We start from the raw sequence: 20,840 nt of genomic DNA, 5'->3' as shown, positions 1-20,840 counted from the left end.
GTGAAGACAAGATGACGGGGGAAGACAAGATGACGAGGGAAGACAAGATGACGGGTGAAGACAAGATGATAGACAAGGTGACGGGTGAAGACAAGATGACGGGGGAAGACAAGATGACGGGGGAAGACAAGGTGACGGGGGAAGACAAGATGACAGGTGAAGACAAGATGACGGGGGAAGATAAGATGACGAGGGAAGACAAGTTGACGGGTGAAGACAAGATGACGGGGGAAGACCAGATGACGAGAGAAGACCAGGTGACGGGGGAAGACAAGGTGACGGGGGAAGACAAGGTGACGGGGGAAGACAAGATGACGGGTGAAGACAAGATGATAGACAAGGTGACGGGTGAAGACAAGATGATAGACAAGGTGACGGGTGAAGACAAGATGACGAGGGAGGGAAGACAAGATGACGGGGAAGACAAGATGACGAGGGAAGACAAGATGACGGGGGAAGACAAGATGACGGGGGAAGACAAGGTGACGGGGGAAGACAAGATGACAGGTGAAGACAAGATGACGGGGGAAGATAAGATGACGAGGGAAGACAAGTTGACGGGTGAAGACAAGATGACGGGGGAAGACCAGATGACGAGAGAAGACCAGGTGACGGGGGAAGACAAGGTGACGGGGGAAGACAAGTTGACGGGTGAAGACAAGATGACGGGGGAAGACCAGATGACGAGAGAAGACCAGGTGACGGGGGAAGACAAGGTGACGGGGGAAGACAAGGTGACGGGGGAAGACAAGATGACGGGTGAAGACAAGATGATAGACAAGGTGACGGGTGTAGACAAGGTGATCACTTTAGCCTGTTGTCCACTGCAGTGGACATGACTTCAAGTAAACCCACTGAGTACAACTGTCATCATTTTCACCTCAGTCAAGTATTATTTTCCACAAAACATCATTTAGGCTCCAGCACCCTCTGCGACCCCGAAAGGGACAAACGGTAGAAAAAGTGGATGGATGGATGATGTCGTGGGTCTCAGGAGGTGAAGTCAGTATATTTCTGAGAGGGTCATGTGACCAGTGGAGGTGAACTTGTGTGCCATTAAAGTGTGAAATAAAACGACTTTTTCTTTTTTGGTTTGGTTTTGTTTAGTTAAATGCACTTTATTGCTTTAAATACTAAACTGTATACTTTATTCTTAGTGATTTTAGGGTACATTTCTCATTTTTCTATTTTATATATATATACATATATATATATATATATATATATATATATATATATATATATATATATATATATATATATATATATATATATATATATATATATATATATATATATATAGGACAAGCAGTAGAAAACGGATGGATGGATGGATGGATATATATATATATAGTAAATATACATCATATAGATTTATGTATTACATATAATATACATATAATATATATATTCGTATTACATACATTTTTATATATATACATACATACATACATATATATATATATATATATATATATATATATATATATATATATATATATATATATATATATATATATATATATATATATATATATATATATATATATATATATACATACATAGCATACATACGTAGCAAAGCTGAATTTGACCAAGCAACCCCCCCGTACCAAAAAGCCCTTGATGAAAGCGGATACAATTTCACCCTCACCTATGAACCCACGCCAGGAAACCAGCCAAAAAAGAACAGAAAACGAAACGACATCATCTGGTACAACCCCCCATACAGCAAAAACGTCTCAACGAACATTGGACACAAATTCCTCAATCTGATTGACAAACACTTTCCCAAAGACAACACCCTAAGAAAAGTATTCAACAAGAACAACATTAAATTGAGCTACAGCTGCATGAACAATATACGACAAATCATCTCAAACCACAACAAAACAATTGCAAATGAGCCGTCGGCCCCCAGACAGAGCGACTCCAAAACCAACAAAGGATGTAACTGTCGAAAGAAACCTGATTGCCCTCTCAACGGGGGGTGCTTACAAACATCAGTTGTCTACCAATCTAAGGTAATACGCAAGGACATTAACACATCCGACACATATGTAGGATTAACCGAGGGAGAATTCAAAACCAGATGGAACAATCACAAGGCTTCTTTCAGGAACAAAAACCTGCGAAATACCACAGAACTCAGCAAACACATTTGGGACCTCAAAGACAATAATGTTGAATATTCAATAACATGGCAAATTCTTGCATCCAGCACACCTTACAATAGTGGTAATAAAAGATGCAACCTATGCTTGAAAGAAAAACTGTTTATTATTTACCGTCCAGACCTGTCATCCCTCAACAAGCGCAGCGAAATTGTAACAACATGCCGCCATAGACGGAAACACCTCCTAGGTAACACATGAGCCAATCACCACGCCCCTACGCCAGCCTGTACCCACCCACTCTGTGCCCTATATAAACCATGGTATGCGAATGCTCCCATTAAAATCTCCTGATGATTGAGGGTACCCCCCCTCATGAAACAGGCCTGTAGAGATGAGATAGTCTTGTGATTTTTTTCCCACACATACATATATTGCGCTCTACTACGGTATCGAGCACTATTTTTTGGATAACCTTATTAAGACATATATATATATATATATATATATATATATATATATATATATATATATATATATATATATACATATATATATATATATAATACCAAAACTAAGATTGAAAAAGTATGAAATAGTCATAGTGTCATTTTGTCACACATTATCTTATTAATGATGAACAAATTCCCATCACCATGGCAACAGTGAAGGGTCTCACTTTTATAAATAATACATCCCTCGCCAGCTTTCATTCTGTCAACGTGTGGAAGTCAGATGGGAGGTCAAAGGTCAGTTTTGTCCAAAGTGCGAGCGAAACCATCGCCTTCGCTTCACAGCTCCCCCTCTGTTGCCCCGGCAACTGCTGTTTCTAGGGAAACTGGGCTCTCGTCGCTGTCGCCATGGAGACGTGCCTGTCAAGGACATATTTACTGCCACAGCCCCTGATGGTGACCACGTGACCTGACGAGCAGCACCTCACCTGATGGTGACCATGTGACCTGACGAGCAGCACCTCACCTGATGGTGACCATGTGACCTGACGAGCAGCACGTCACCTGAAGAAAACATGTCTAGAAACATAAAGGAAGCGGGACAATGGATTAGGTACAATGGATTTGTAGCTCATGCTAACGCTTTAGGCTACAATTTAGCTTTGGGTTAGGGTTAGGGTTAGGGTTAGGGTTAGGGTTAGGGTTAGGGGTTAGGGTTAGGGTTAGGGTTAGGGTTAGGGTTAGGGTTAGGGTTAGGGTTAGGGTTAGGGGTTAGGGTTAGGGGTTAGGGTTAGGGTTAGGTAACCCTAACCCTAACCCCTAACCCTAACCCTAACCCGTCATGTAAAAAAATAATAGAATGGGATACCTGGCGCCATTTTGCAAGTATGCTAACATAACACCTTCACATTTTTGCTAGCATTTTAGCTAATTTTGAAGATTTAAATCTATAAGCAACACATTTCCTTACTTGGTGCCATCTTGTAAGTATGCTAACGGCTTATGCTACACTTTTGCTAACTTGGTACGTTTCAACCAAAAGAAAATATTTTTATACCTGTATCACGTTTGGGTCGCAGCTTGCTGCGGGCTTTGTTCTCCCGAAATGCAGACGGACCACTGCGGACACGGCGTGCAGGTTGGAACATTATTTATTCCACAAAATATCAAAGTATTACGAAAAAAAACAGAAAACAAGTCGCACTCGAAGCTAATGCTACTATTAGCATGGACTATGGACAAGAAATAAACACGTAACTTTGGCATGAAACAAAGAACTTACGTAGCATGAAGCAAATAAAACAAAGCGAACAAACAGCATAAACTATGGCATGACATGAAACAAACAATGACGCCAGGCCCACTGACCGGCAATGGCAGGCTTAAATAATGTCTCTGATTAGTGCTCGGGCAGCAGGTGAGCGGCCGAACACTAAGCAGAGACAGGTGAACGTAATTAGCAACCATGGCAACCAAAACAAAGTCAGGAAGTTGCACAAACAGGAACTAAAGGAGTCCAAAACTAACAGAACATAACTAAACAAAACATGATCCAGACCACAGATCATGACAACCTGGTGCCAACTTGCAAGTATGCTAACATAAAAATGGTAACATTTTGATTATTTTGTTCATTTTAACTTATGAATCGTAGATTTCCTTACTTGGTGCCATCTTGTAAGTATGCTAACGGTTTAGGACACTTTTTTTTTTTTTTTATATTTCCGACGTTTAAACCTAAAATAAAAAATATTTTGATACCTGGTGCCAACTTGCAAGTATTCCAACATTAAAAAGGTAACATTTATGCTAGCATTTTAGCTCATTTTGACCTCTAAACCGTAGATTTCTTTACTTGGTGCCATCTTGTAAGTATGCTAACGGTTAATGCCAGATTTAAAAACTTTTTTTTTTTTAAATATTACCGACGTTTAAACCTAAAATAAAAAATATTTTGATACCTGGTGCCAACTTGCAAGTATGCCAACATGAAAAAAAGGTAACATTTTAGCTAATTTTGACCTCCGAATCGTAGATTTCCTTACTTGGTGCCATCTTGTAAGTATGCTAACGATTTAGGCCAGATTTGTTTTTCCTATTTCAGACGTTTGAACCTAAAATAAAAAATATTTTGATACCTGGTGCCAACTTGCAAGTATGCTAACATTAAAATGGTAACATTTTGATTATTTTGTTCATTTTCACTTATGAATCGTAGATTTCCTTACTTGGTGCCATCTTGTAAGTATGCTAACGGTTTAGGCCACTTTTTTTTTTGATATTTCCGACGTTTAAACCTAAAATAAAAAATATTTTGATACCTGGTGCCAACTTGCAAGTATGCCAACATTAAAAAGGTAACATTTATGCTAGCATTTTAGCTCATTTTGACCTCTAAACCGTAGATTTCTTTACTTGGTGCCATCTTGTAAGTATGCTAACGGTTAGTGCCAGATTTTTTTAATTTATTTTTTTAAATATTACCAACGTTTAAACCTAAAATAAAACATATTTTGATACCTGGTGCCAACTTGCAAGTATGCCAACATTAAAAAGGTAACATTTTAGCTACTTTTAACCTATGAATCGTATATTTCCTTACTTGGTGCCATCTTGTAAGTATGCTAGCGGTTTATGCCAGATTTGTTTTTTCATATTTCAGACGTTTGAACCTAAAATAAAAAATATTTTGATACCTGGTGCCAACTTGCAAGTATTCCAACATTAAAAAGGTAACATTTATGCTAGCATTTTAGCTCATTTTGACCTCTAAACCGTAGATTTCTTTACTTGGTGCCATCTTGTAAGTATGCTAACGGTTAATGCCAGATTTGTTTTCTTTTAATTTTTTTAAATATTACCGACGTTTAAACCTAAAATAAAAAATATTTTGATACCTTGTGCCAACTTGCAAGTATGCCAACATTAAAAAGGTAACATTTTAGCTACTTTTAACCTATGAATCGTATATTTCCTTACTTGGTGCCATCTTGTATGTATGCTAACGGTTTAGGCCAGATTTGTTTTTCATATTTCAGACGTTTGAACCTAAAATAAAAAATATTTTGATACCTGGTGCCAACTTGCAAGTATTCCAACATTAAAAAGGTAACATTTATGCTAGCATTTTAGCTCATTTTGACCTCTAAACCGTAGATTTCTTTACTTGGTGCCATCTTGTAAGTATGCTAACGGTTAATGCCAGATTTGTTTTCTTTTAATTTTTTTAAATATTACCGACGTTTAAACCTAAAATAAAAAATATTTTGATACCTGGTGCCAACTTGCAAGTATGCCAACATTAAAATGGTAACATTTTAGCTACTTTTGACCTATGAATCGTAGATTTCCTTACTTGGTGCCATCTTGTAAGTATGCTAACGGTTTATGCCAGATTAGTTTTTTCATATTTCAGACGTTTAAACCTAAAATAAAAAATATTTTGATACCTGGTGCCAACTTGCAAGTATTCCAACATTAAAAAGGTAACATTTATGCTAGCATTTTAGCTCATTTTGACCTCTAAATCATAGATTTCTTTACTTGGTGCCATCTTGTAAGTATGCTAACGGTTAATGCCAGATTTGTTTTCTTTTAATTTTTTTAAATATTACCGACGTTTAAACCTAAAATAAAAAATATTTTGATACCTTGTGCCAACTTGCAAGTATGCCAACATTAAAAAGGTAACATTTTAGCTACTTTTAACCTATGAATCGTATATTTCCTTACTTGGTGCCATCTTGTATGTATGCTAACGGTTTAGGCCAGATTTGTTTTTCATATTTCAGACGTTTGAACCTAAAATAAAAAATATTTTGATACCTGGTGCCAACTTGCAAGTATTCCAACATTAAAAAGGTAACATTTATGCTAGCATTTTAGCTCATTTTGACCTCTAAACCGTAGATTTCTTTACTTGGTGCCATCTTGTAAGTATGCTAACGGTTAATGCCAGATTTGTTTTCTTTTAATTTTTTTAAATATTACCGACGTTTAAACCTAAAATAAAAAATATTTTGATACCTGGTGCCAACTTGCAAGTATGCCAACATTAAAATGGTAACATTTTAGCTACTTTTGACCTATGAATCGTAGATTTCCTTACTTGGTGCCATCTTGTAAGTATGCTAACGGTTTATGCCAGATTAGTTTTTTCATATTTCAGACGTTTAAACCTAAAATAAAAAATATTTTGATACCTGGTGCCAACTTGCAAGTATTCCAACATTAAAAAGGTAACATTTATGCTAGCATTTTAGCTCATTTTGACCTCTAAATCATAGATTTCTTTACTTGGTGCCATCTTGTATGTATGCTAACGGTTTAGGCCAGATTTGTTTTTTATCTTTCAGACGTTTAAACCTAAAATAAAAAATATTTTGATACCTGGTGCCAACTTGCAAGTATGCTAACATTAAAATGGTAACATTTTGATTCTTTTGTTCATTTTAACTTATGAATCGTAGATTTCCTTACTTGGTGCCATCTTGTAAGCATGCTAACGGTTTAGGCCACTTTTTTTTTTTAAATATATTTCCGACGTTTAAACCTAAAATAAAAAATATTTTGATACCTGGTGCCAACTTGCAAGTATGCCAACATTAAAAAGGTAACATTTATGCTAGCATTTTAGCTCATTTTGACCTCTAAACTGTAGATTTCTTTACTTGGTGCCATCTTGTAAGTATGCTAACGGTTAGTGCCAGATTTTTTTAATTTATTTTTTTAAATATTACCAACGTTTAAACCTAAAATAAAAAATATTTTGATGCCTGGTGCCAACTTGCAAGTATGCCAACATTAAAAAGGTAAAATTTTAGCTACTTTTGACCTATGAATCGTAGATTTCCTTACTTGGTGCCATCTTGTAAGTATGCTAACGGTTTATGCCAGATTAGTTTTTTCATATTTCAGACGTTTAAACCTAAAATAAAAAATATTTTGATACCTGGTGCCAACTTGCAAGTATTCCAACATTAAAAAGGTAACATTTATGCTAGCATTTTAGCTCATTTTGACCTCTAAATCATAGATTTCTTTACTTGGTGCCATCTTGTATGTATGCTAACGGTTTAGGCCAGATTTGTTTTTTATCTTTCAGACGTTTAAACCTAAAATAAAAAATATTTTGATACCTGGTGCCAACTTGCAAGTATTCCAACATTAAAAAGGTAACATTTATGCTAGCATTTTAGCTCATTTTGACCTCTAAACCGTAGATTTCTTTACTTGGTGCCATCTTGTAAGTATGCTAACGGTTAATGCCAGATTTTTTTTCTTTTAATTTTTTTAAATATTACCGACGTTTAAACCTAAAATAAAAAATATTTTGATACCTTGTGCCAACTTGCAAGTATGCCAACATTAAAAAGGTAACATTTTAGCTAATTTTGACCTCCGGATTGTAGATTTCCTTACTTGGTGTCATCTTGTAAGTATGCTAACGGTTTAGGCCAGATTTGTTTTTCATATTTCAGACGTTTGAACCTAAAATAAAAAAAGATTTTGATACCTGGTGCCAACTTGCAAGTATTCCAACATTAAAATGGTAACATTTTTGCTAGCATTTTAGCTCATTTTGACCTCTAAACCGTAGATTTCTTTACTTGGTGCCATCTTGTAAGTATGCTAACGGTTTAGGCCAGATTTGTTTTTCATATTTCAGACGTTTAAACCTAAAATAAAAAATATTTTGATACCTGGTGCCAACTTGCAAGTATGCCAACATTAAAAAGGTAACATTTATGCTAGCATTTTAGCTCATTTTGACCTCTAAACCGTAGATTTCTTTACTTGGTGCCATCTTGTAAGTATGCTAACGGTTCAATGCCAGATTTTTTTTTTTTAAACTTTTTTAAATATTACCGACGTTTAAACCTAAAATAAAAAATATTTTGATACCTGGTGCCAACTTGCAAGTATGCCAACATTAAAATGGTAACATTTTAGCTAATTTAAATATGTGTTTGCACGTTCAGATTGTTCTCACGTTGAAAAGACAATTCATGCAACTTTTCTGTCAAAAATTGAAAAAGAGCGACTACGTTGAGTAAGAAAAGATGAAGTGCTTTATTGGGGCACTTTACTCCCGGGCCACGACTGCCCCCCCCCCCCCAAATAAACACTTTCCACTTCTGCTCCCTTTAAATGCAACAAAGTAAACTAGCGTTCAACTAAAGTCAGATTTTATAAAAGCGAGGCGATGACATCATCACGGTCACATGGTCCCTTAAATCAAGAGTCTATTTCCATCCCGCACACTGGTCTCCATGGCAACCACATCCACTCTTGTCACCTTACAAGCAAGTTTCAACCAGCATCACACACACACACACACACACACACACACACACACACACACACACACACACACACACACACACACACACACACATTATTGTATTTGTTACCTTCTTGAGACCTGAGAAAAATGCCCACCTCTTTAGGACCAGCCTTTCTAGATATATAAAGATGTGTATTTACAACAGGTAAGCTTTTAGTGAATTCAATATTTTTGTTTTTTTGTTTGTAATTGCTTTTTAATCGTCATTATTTACTTAAAGTTATTACAGTATGTCGCTATATACATATTTATTTAATTTTTTGGTATTCATTCTGGCCAAAGGGGGCGCATTTCAATTTCTTACACACACTTGTTATTACATATGTTGGCCAGAGGGGGCGCATTTCAATTTCTTACACACACTTGTTATTTCATATGTTGGCCAGAGGGGCAGCACTTCAAATTTTTACACACACTTGTTATTTCATATGTTGACCAGAGGGGGCGCACTTTTAAATTGTAATAATTTTAAATTTTTACACACACTTGTTATTACATATGTTGACCAGAGGAGGAGCACTTCACATTTTTACACACACTTGTTATTTCATATGTTGACCAGAGGGGGAACACTTTTACATTTTAAATTGTAATAATTTTAAATTTTTACACACACTTGTTATTACATATGTTGACCAGAGGAGGAGCACTTCACATGTTTACACACACTTGTTATTTCATATGTTGACCAGAGGGGGCACACTTTTAAATTGTAATAATTTTACATTTTTACACACACTTGTTATTACATATGTTGACCAGAGGGGGAGCACTTCACATTTTTACACACACTTGTTATTTCATATGTTGACCAGAGGGGGAGCACTTCACATTTTTACACACACTTGTTATTTCATATGTTAACCAGAGGGGGCAAACTCTTTAAATTTTAAATTGTAATAATTTTAAATTTTTACACACACTTGTTATTACATATGTTGGCCAGAGGGGCAGCACTTCAAATTTTTACACACACTTGTTATTGCATATGTTGGCCAGAGGGGGAGCACTTTTAAATTTTAAATTGTAATAATTTTAAATTTTTACACACACTTGTTATTACATATGTTGACCAGAGGGGGCACACTTTAAAATTTTAAATTGTAATAATTTTAAATTTTTACACACACTTGTTATTACATATGTTGACCAGAGGGGGAGCACTTCACATTTTTACACACACTTGTTATTTCATATGTTGACCAGAGGGGGCACACTTTTAAATTTTAAATTGTAATAATTTTAAATTTTTACACACACTTGTTATTACATATGTTGACCAGAGGGGGAGCACTTCACATTTTTACACACACTTGTTATTTCATATGTTGACCAGAGGGGGAGCACTTTTAAATTTTAAATTGTAATAATTTTCAATGTTTACACACACTTGTTATTACATATGTTGACCAGAGGGGGAGCACTTCACATTTTTACACACACTTGTTATTTCATATGTTGACCAGAGGGGGCACACTTTTAAATTGTAATAATTTTACAATTTTACACACACTTGTTATTACATATGTTGACCAGAGGAGGAGCACTTCACATTTTTACACACACTTGTTATTTCATATGTTGACCAGAGGGGGCACACTTTTCAATTTTAAATTGTAATAATTTTACATTTTTACACACACTTGTTATTACATATGTTGGCCAGAGGGGGAGCACTTCACATTTTTACACACACTTGTTATTTCATATGTTGACCAGAGGGGGCACACTTTTAAATTTTAAATTGCAATAATTTTAAATTTTTACACACACTTGTTATTACATATGTTGACCAGAGGGGGAGCACTTCACATTTTTACACACACCTGTTATTACATATGTTGACCAGAGGAGGAGCACTTTTAAATTTTAAATTGTAATAATTTTAAATGTTTACACACACTTGTTATTACATATGTTGACCAGAGGAGGAGCACTTTTAAATTTTAAATTGTAATAATTTTAAATGTTTACACACACTTGTTATTACATATGTTGACCAAAGGAGGAGCACTTCACATTTTTACACACACTTGTTATTTCATATGTTGACCAGAGGGGTCACACTTTTAAATTGTAATAATTTTAAATTTTTACACACACTTGTTATTACATATGTTGACCAGAGGGGGAGCACTTCACATTTTTTACACACACTTGTTATTTCATATGTTGACCAGGAGGGGGAGCACTTTTAAAAGCGACACACAGTCAATTAGAAAAATCCCTCCTTTTTTGGGTCCACCCTCATTTTGATAGATGTCACCACCAGGGGGTGCAAATGAGATCTCTATTTTTTTTGTTTTGTGTAACGTGCCTAAGGCCGATGACAAAGGAGTCAGGGACCACAGATGGCCCCTGTGCCGCACTTTGGACAACCCAGCTGTAGAAGCTAACAATTAATTTTTTCGGGGATGAATAGAGGAAGTCCTTCTTTAGCTTCCGTCTGGTTTTATTATATATTGCTGCCTTTGCACCTGTCAATGTTCACTTTTGTACGCACATTAAATCAACAAAAAAAAAATCCTGACTTTGGAGCAATGTTCACGGACTCTAGTATTTGGCTCTCTATTAGATGCAATGCTTTTCCCTATTGGGACCAAGATTTGGCTTACTTTTCCTTGTCGGTGTCTCAAGAAGGGTAGAAATACAAGAACACACACACACACACACACACACACACACACACACACACACACACACACACAGAGGAATACACACCACATGGCCACTTCATTAGGTACACCGTCTAATGATAAAAATGATGTCGCTAACACATACCCTTCACTTTTGATTGAAGTGTCACACTTTTGTACGCACATTAAATCAACAAAAAAATCCTGACTTTGGAGCAATGTTCACGGACTCTAGTATTTGGCTCTCTATTAGATGCAATGCTTTTCCGTATTGGGACCAAGATTTCGCTTACTTTTCCTTGTTGGTGTTTCAAGAAGGGTAGAAATACAACACACACACACGTAATTCACTCGATAAAAAGCATATCTTCTATGAAAAAACATAACATTTTCCTCTCCACATATTTTCTAAGAACTATGATAATAATATTTATTTACAATCCGTTTAACATCCAATAGAAAATATCCCGTTTTTCTTCAAAATAATGGAAATATGACATCTAGCAATCATAATAAAAAGTGTAATAAAAGGAATGTTTGTTGTTAACGGGCGTGCACGTGCGACTAGACCTCCTCCTGGTCTTCCTGCAGGTCACATTTGACCAGAAACTCCTTGATGCTTGGCTGATCGCCAAGCCCCGCCCACTGCTCCTCCAGCGCCCGCAGAAGCTCCTCCCACCGCCGCTTGTCCCTCCCCGTCTGCCAGGACAGGCGCACCGCGGCCCGTAAGAGCGGCAGCAGGAGTGGGTGCGGCCTGTCCGGACCTGGCTTCTCGCCGGCGGGGGCCAGGAGGCGGAGGGCGCGGTCCACGTGGTCCCGGGCCTCCTCCTGCTGGTCCACTTCCTGGAAGCAACAGGCGAGTCCCACCAGCGTGAACAGCCAGTGGGAGGAGCCCGGGGGAGGCGGGGCCGGACAGTCAGGATCGCAGGGGATGGCCCCGCCCAGTTTGTCCTGGAGCCTCTTGGCGTTGAGCAGCGGACCCAGGGCCTCCTGGTACCGCCCCACCCTGGACACGAGACATGTCCAATCAGAAACATCTGGCAGGAGTTATTGCATCACCAGAAACCACACTAGGCTGGAACCCCTTTATGGCCACGCCCCTAGAAGCAGCGCTCGCCATACATCAACTTAGGTGGCCCGCCACAGATACATTTAATACATTGCCCTGAAAACACTTTATAATGGGACTGCCTGTGAATGCAGTGCATGATATTGTAACTCTGTATTGTAAAAGGTTTGTCTCGGTACCAACGTGTATGTTGATACTTTTCTAAATAAAGGGGACCACAAAAAATGTCATTATTGTAACAAAAAATGTTAGTGTACATGAAACATATGTTCATTATTGTCATTTAGTCCTTCAATAAAATAGTGAACATACTAGACAACTTGTCTTTTAGTAGTAAGTAAACACAAAGACTCCTAATTAGTCTATGCAGTAACATATTGTGTCATTTATACACCTATTATTTTGTACACATTATAAAGGGACAAACTGTAAAAATGTTTCATAATATATACAAAGTTCATACGTAGCCACAATTTTGCTTTTTTTTTTTTTTGCACCATGACTAGGGAAGGTTGTTTGGATTGTGTCTAGGGTTGTCCCGATACCAATAGTTTGGTACCAGTACGGGCACTAAAATTTGTTTCAATACTTTCGATACTTTTCTAAATAAAGGGGACCACAAAAAATGTCATTATTGTCTTTATTGTAACAAACATTGTTAGTGTAGATGAAACATATGTTTATTATTGTCATTTAGTCCTTAAATAAAATAGTGAACATACTAGACAACTTGTCTTTTAGTAGTAAGTAAACAAACAAAGACTCCTAATTAGTCTATGCAGTAACATATTGTGTCATTTATACACCTATTATTTTGTACACATTATAAAGGGACAAACTGTAAAAATGTTTCATAATATATACAAAGTTCATACGTAGCCACAATTTTGCTTTTTTTTTTTTGCACCATGACTAGGGAAGGTTGTTTGGATTGTGTCTAGGGTTGTCCCGATACCAATAGTTTGGTACCAGTACGGGCACTAAAATTTGTTTCAATACTTTCGATACTTTTCTAAATAAAGGGGACCACAAAAAATGTCATTATTGTCTTATTGTAACAAAAAATGTTAGTGTAGATGAAACATATGTTTATTATTGTCATTTAGTCCTTAAATAAAATAGTGAACATACTAGACAACTTGTCTTTTAGTAGTAAGTAAACAAACAAAGACTCCTAATTAGTCTATGCAGTAACATATTGTGTCATTTATACACCTATTATTTTGTACACATTATAAAGGGACAAACTGTAAAAATGTTTCATAATATATACAAAGTTCATACGTAGCCACAATTTTGCTTTTTTTTTTGCACCATGACTAGGGAAGGTTGTTTGGATTGTGTCTAGGGTTGTCGCGATACCAATAGTTTGGTACCAGTACGGGCACTAAAATTTGTTTCAATACTTTCGATACTTTTCTAAATAAAGGGGACCACAAAAAATTTCATTATTGTCTTTATTGTAACAAAAAATGTTAGTGTAGATGAAACATATGTTTATTATTGTCATTTAGTCCTTAAATAAAATAGTGAACATACTAGACAACTTGTCTTTTAGTAGTAAGTAAACACAAAGACTCCTAATTAGTCTACGCAGTAACATATTGTGTCATTTATACACCTATTATTTTGTACACATTATAAAGGGACAAACTGTAAAAATGTTTCATAATATATACAAAGTTCATACGTAGCCAAAATTTTGCTTTTTTTTTTTGCACCATGACTAGGGAAGGTTGTTTGGATTGTGTCTAGGGTTGTCCCGATACCAATAGTTTGGTACCAGTACGGGCACTAAAATTTGTTTCAATACTTTCGATACTTTTCTAAATAAAGGGGACCACAAAAAATGTCATTATTGTCTTATTGTAACAAAAAATGTTAGTGTAGATGAAACATATGTTTATTATTGTCATTTAGTCCTTAAATAAAATAGTGAACATACTAGACAACTTGTCTTTTAGTAGTAAGTAAACAAACAAAGACTCCTAATTAGTCTGCAGTAACATATTGTGTCATTTATACACCTATTATTTTGTACACATTATAAAGGGACAAATTGTAAAAATGTTTCATAATATATACAAAGTTCATACGTAGCCACAATTGTGCTTTTTTTTTGTTGCACCATGACTAGGGAAGGTTGTTTGGATTGTGTCTAGGGTTGTCCCGATACCAATAGTTTGGTACCAGTACGGGCACTAAAATTTGTTTCAATACTTTCGATACTTTTCTAAATAAAGGGGACCACAAAAAATGACATTATTGTCTTTATTGTAACAAAACATCTTAGTGTAGATGAAACATATGTTTATTATTGTCATTTAGTCCTTAAATAAAATAGTGAACATACTAGACAACTTGTCTTTTAGTAGTAAGTAAACACAAAGACTCCTAATTAGTCTATGCAGTTACATATTGTGTCATTTATACACCTATTATTTTGTACACATTATAAAGGGACAAACTGTAAAAATGTTTCATAATATATACAAAGTTCATACGTAGCCACAATTTTGCTTTTTTTTTTTTGCACCATGACTAGGGAAGGTTGTTTGGATTGTGTCTAGGGTTGTCCCGATACCAATAGTTTGGTACCAGTACGGGCACTAAAATTTGTTTCAATACTTTCGATACTTTTCTAAATAAAGGGGACCACAAAAAATAAACATTATTGTCTTTATTGTAACAAAACATCTTAGTGTAGATGAAACATATGTTTATTATTGTCATTTAGTCCTTAAATAAAATAGTGAACATACTAGACAACTTGTCTTTTAGTAGTAAGTAAACAAACAAAGACTCCTAATTAGTCTATGCAGTAACATATTGTGTCATTTATACACCTATTATTTTGTACACATTATAAAGGGACAAACTGTAAAAATGTTTCATAATATATACAAAGTTCATACGTAGCCACAATTTTGCTTTTTTTTTTGCACCATGACTAGGGAAGGTTGTTTGGATTGTGTCTAGGGTTGTCCCGATACTAATAGTTTGGTACCAGTACGGGCACTAAAATTTGTTTCAATACTTTCGATACTTTTCTAAATAAAGGGGACCACAAAAAATGTCATTATTGTCTTTATTGTAACAAAAAATGTTAGTGTAGATGAAACATATGTTTATTATTGTCATTTAGTCCTTAAATAAAGTAGTGAACATACTAGACAACTTGTCTTTTAGTGGTAAGTAAACAAACAAAGACTCCTAATTAGTCTATGCAGTAACATATTGTGTCATTTATACACCTATTATTTTGTACACATTATAAAGGGACAAACTGTAAAAATGTTTCATAATATATACAAAGTTCATACGTAGCCACAATTTTGCATTTTTTTTTTTTTGCACCATGACTAGGGAAGGTTGTTTGGATTGTGTCTAGGGTTGTCCCGATACTAATAGTTTGGTACCAGTACGGGCACTAAAATTTGTTTCAATACTTTCGATACTTTTCTAAATAAAGGGGACCACAAAAAATAAACATTATTGTCTTTATTGTAACAAAACATCTTAGTGTAGATGAAACATATGTTTATTATTGTCATTTAGTCCTTAAATAAAATAGTGAACATACTAGACAACTTGTCTTTTAGTAGTAATTAAACAAACAAAGACTCCTAATTAGTCTATGCAGTAACATATTGTGTCATTTATACACCTATTATTTTGTACACATTATAAAGGGACAAACTGTAAAAATGTTTCATAATATATACAAAGTTCATACGTAGCCACAATTTTGCATTTTTTTTTTTTGCACCATGACTAGGGAAGGTTGTTTGGATTGTGTCTAGGGTTGTCCCGATACCAATAGTTTGGTACCAGTACGGGCACTAAAATTTGTTTCAATACTTTCGATACTTTTCTAAATAAAGGGGACCACAAAAAATAAACATTATTGTCTTTATTGTAACAAAACATCTTAGTGTAGATGAAACATATGTTTATTATTGTCATTTAGTCCTTAAATAAAATAGTGAACATACTAGACAACTTGTCTTTTAGTAGTAAGTAAACAAACAAAGACTCCTAATTAGTCTATGCAGTAACATATTGTGTCATTTATACACCTATTATTTTGTACACATTATAAAGGGACAAACTGTAAAAATGTTTCATAATATATACAAAGTTCATACGTAGCCACAATTTTGCTTTTTTTTTTGCACCATGACTAGGGAAGGTTGTTTGGATTGTGTCTAGGGTTGTCCCGATACTAATAGTTTGGTACCAGTACGGGCACTAAAATTTGTTTCAATACTTTCGATACTTTTCTAAATAAAGGGGACCACAAAAAATGTCATTATTGTCTTTATTGTAACAAAAAATGTTAGTGTAGATGAAACATATGTTTACTATTGTCATTTAGTCCTTAAATAAAGTAGTGAACATACTAGACAACTTGTCTTTTAGTGGTAAGTAAACAAACAAAGACTCCTAATTAGTCTATGCAGTAACATATTGTGTCATTTATACACCTATTATTTTGTACACATTATAAAGGGACAAACTGTAAAAATGTTTCATAATATATACAAAGTTCATACGTAGCCACAATTTTGCATTATTTTTTTTTTTGCACCATGACTAGGGAAGGTTGTTTGGATTGTGTCTAGGGTTGTCCCGATACCAATAGTTTGGTACCAGTACGGGCACTAAAATTTGTTTCAATACTTTCGATACTTTTCTAAATAAAGGGGACCACAAAAAATGACATTATTGTCTTTATTGTAACAAAACATCTTAGTGTAGATGAAACATATGTTTATTATTGTCATTTAGTCCTTAAATAAAGTAGTGAACATACTAGACAACTTGTCTTTTAGTAGTAATTAAACAAACAAAGACTCCTAATTAGTCTATGCAGTAACATATTGTGTCATTTATACACCTATTATTTTGTACACATTATAAAGGGACAAACTGTAAAAATGTTTCATAATATATACAAAGTTCATACGTAGCCACAATTTTGCATTTTTTTTTTTTTTGCACCATGACTAGGGAAGGTTGTTTGGATTGTGTCTAGGGTTGTCCCGATACCAATAGTTTGGTACCAGTACGGGCACTAAAATTTGTTTCAATACTTTCGATACTTTTCTAAATAAAGGGGACCACAAAAAATGACATTATTGTCTTTATTGTAACAAAACATCTTAGTGTAGATGAAACATATGTTTATTATTGTCATTTAGTCCTTAAATAAAATAGTGAACATACTAGACAACTTGTCTTTTAGTAGTAAGTAAACACAAAGACTCCTAATTAGTCTATGCAGTTACATATTGTGTCATTTATACACCTATTATTTTGTACACATTATAAAGGGACAAACTGTAAAAATGTTTCATAATATATACAAAGTTCATACGTAGCCACAATTTTGCTTTTTTTTTTTTGCACCATGACTAGGGAAGGTTGTTTGGATTGTGTCTAGGGTTGTCCCGATACCAATAGTTTGGTACCAGTACGGGCACTAAAATTTGTTTCAATACTTTCGATACTTTTCTAAATAAAGGGGACCACAAAAAATAAACATTATTGTCTTTATTGTAACAAAACATCTTAGTGTAGATGAAACATATGTTTATTATTGTCATTTAGTCCTTAAATAAAATAGTGAACATACTAGACAACTTGTCTTTTAGTAGTAAGTAAACAAACAAAGACTCCTAATTAGTCTATGCAGTAACATATTGTGTCATTTATACACCTATTATTTTGTACACATTATAAAGGGACAAACTGTAAAAATGTTTCATAATATATACAAAGTTCATACGTAGCCACAATTTTGCTTTTTTTTTTGCACCATGACTAGGGAAGGTTGTTTGGATTGTGTCTAGGGTTGTCCCGATACTAATAGTTTGGTACCAGTACGGGCACTAAAATTTGTTTCAATACTTTCGATACTTTTCTAAATAAAGGGGACCACAAAAAATGTCATTATTGTCTTTATTGTAACAAAAAATGTTAGTGTAGATGAAACATATGTTTATTATTGTCATTTAGTCCTTAAATAAAGTAGTGAACATACTAGACAACTTGTCTTTTAGTGGTAAGTAAACAAACAAAGACTCCTAATTAGTCTATGCAGTAACATATTGTGTCATTTATACACCTATTATTTTGTACACATTATAAAGGGACAAACTGTAAAAATGTTTCATAATATATACAAAGTTCATACGTAGCCACAATTTTGCATTTTTTTTTTTTGCACCATGACTAGGGAAGGTTGTTTGGATTGTGTCTAGGGTTGTCCCGATACCAATAGTTTGGTACCAGTACGGGCACTAAAATTTGTTTCAATACTTTCGATACTTTTCTAAATAAAGGGGACCACAAATAATGTCATTATTGTCTTTATTTGAACAAAAAATGTTTGTGTAGATGAAACATATATTTTATTATTGTCATTTAGTCCTTAAATAAAATAGTGAACATACTAGACAACTTGTCTTTTAGTAGTAAGTAAACAAACAAAGACTCCTAATTAGTCTATGCAGTAACATATTGTGTCATTTATACACCTATTATTTTGTACACATTATAAAGGGACAAACTGTAAAAATGTTTCATAATATATACAAAGTTCATACGTAGCCACAATTTTGCATTTTTTTTTTGCACCATGACTAGGGAAGGTTGTTTGGATTGTGTCTAGGGTTGTCCCGATACCAATAGTTTGGTACCAGTACGGGCACTAAAATTTGTTTCAATACTTTCGATACTTTTCTAAATAAAGGGGACCACAAAAAATGACATTATTGTCTTTATTGTAACAAAACATCTTAGTGTAGATGAAACATATGTTTATTATTGTCATTTAGTCCTTAAATAAAATAGTGAACATACTAGACAACTTGTCTTTTAGTAGTAAGTAAACAAACAAAGACTCCTAATTAGTCTATGCAGTAACATATTGTGTCATTTATACACCTATTATTTTGTACACATTATAAAGGGACAAACTGTAAAAAAATTTCATAATATATACAAAGTTCATACGTAGCCACAATTTTGCTTTTTTTTTTTTGCACCATGACTAGGGAAGGTTGTTTGGATTGTGTCTAGGGTTGTCCCGATACCAATAGTTTGGTACCAGTACGGGCACTAAAATTTGTTTCAATACTTTCGATACTTTTCTAAATAAAGGGGACCACAAAAAATGTCATTATTGTCTTATTGTAACAAAAAATGTTAGTGTAGATGAAACATATGTTTATTATTGTCATTTAGTCCTTAAATAAAATAGTGAACATACTAGACAACTTGTCTTTTAGTAGTAAGTAAACACAAAGACTCCTAATTAGTCTATGCAGTAACATATTGTGTCATTTATACACCTATTATTTTGTACACATTATAAAGGGACAAACTGTAAAAATGTTTCATAATATATACAAAGTTCATACGTAGCCACAATTTTGCATTTTTTTTTTTGCACCATGACTAGGGAAGGTTGTTTGGATTGTGTCTAGGGTTGTCCCGATACCAATAGTTTGGTACCAGTACGGGCACTAAAATTTGTTTCAATACTTTCGATACTTTTCTAAATAAAGGGGACCACAAAAAATGACATTATTGTCTTTATTGTAACAAAACATCTTAGTGTAGATGAAACATATGTTTATTATTGTCATTTAGTCCTTAAATAAAATAGTGAACATACTATACAACTTGTCTTTTAGTACTAAGTAAACAAACAAAGACTCCTAATTAGTCTATGCAGTAACATATTGTGTCATTTATACACCTATTATTTTGTACACATTATAAAGGGACAAACTGTAAAAATGTTTCATAATATATACAAAGTTCATACGTAGCCACAATTTTGCGGGGTTTTTTTTGCACCATGACTAGGGAAGGTTGTTTGGATTGTGTCTAGGGTTGTCCCGATACCAATAGTTTGGTACCAGTACGGGCACTAAAATTTGTTTCAATACTTTCGATACTTTTCTAAATAAAGGGGACCACAAAAAATGTCATTATTGTCTTTATTGTAACAAAAATTGTTAGTGTAGATGAAACATATGTTTATTATTGTCATTTAGTCCTTAAATAAAGTAGTGAACATACTAGACAACTTGTCTTTTAGTAGTAAGTAAACACAAAGACTCCTAATTAGTCTATGCAGTAACATATTGTGTCATTTATACACCTATTATTTTGTACACATTATAAAGGGACAAACTGTAAAAATGTTTC

The 20,840-nt window shown here is 34.5% G+C and overlaps 1 protein-coding gene across 1 annotated transcript in view; it reads right to left on the bottom strand.

Annotated features, from left to right (window-relative positions):
* Window positions 1–11,961: 11,961 nt before the first annotated feature.
* The window catches only part of snx21 (sorting nexin family member 21), a 32,504-nt gene continuing 23,625 nt past the window's right edge, over window positions 11,962–20,840 (bottom strand). The window contains exon 6 of the mRNA XM_061925791.1: window positions 11,962–12,554. Within this exon, the coding sequence (XP_061781775.1) occupies window positions 12,113–12,554 (442 nt within the window). The 3' untranslated portion in view covers window positions 11,962–12,112. The remainder of the gene's footprint in view (window positions 12,555–20,840) is intronic.

Source organism: Nerophis lumbriciformis, linkage group LG01 (assembly GCF_033978685.3).
Source record: "Nerophis lumbriciformis linkage group LG01, RoL_Nlum_v2.1, whole genome shotgun sequence".
NCBI lineage: Eukaryota > Metazoa > Chordata > Actinopteri > Syngnathiformes > Syngnathidae > Nerophis > Nerophis lumbriciformis.
Note: the sequence above shows the minus strand (reverse complement) of the source record. Positions and strands in the feature narration are given on the sequence as shown.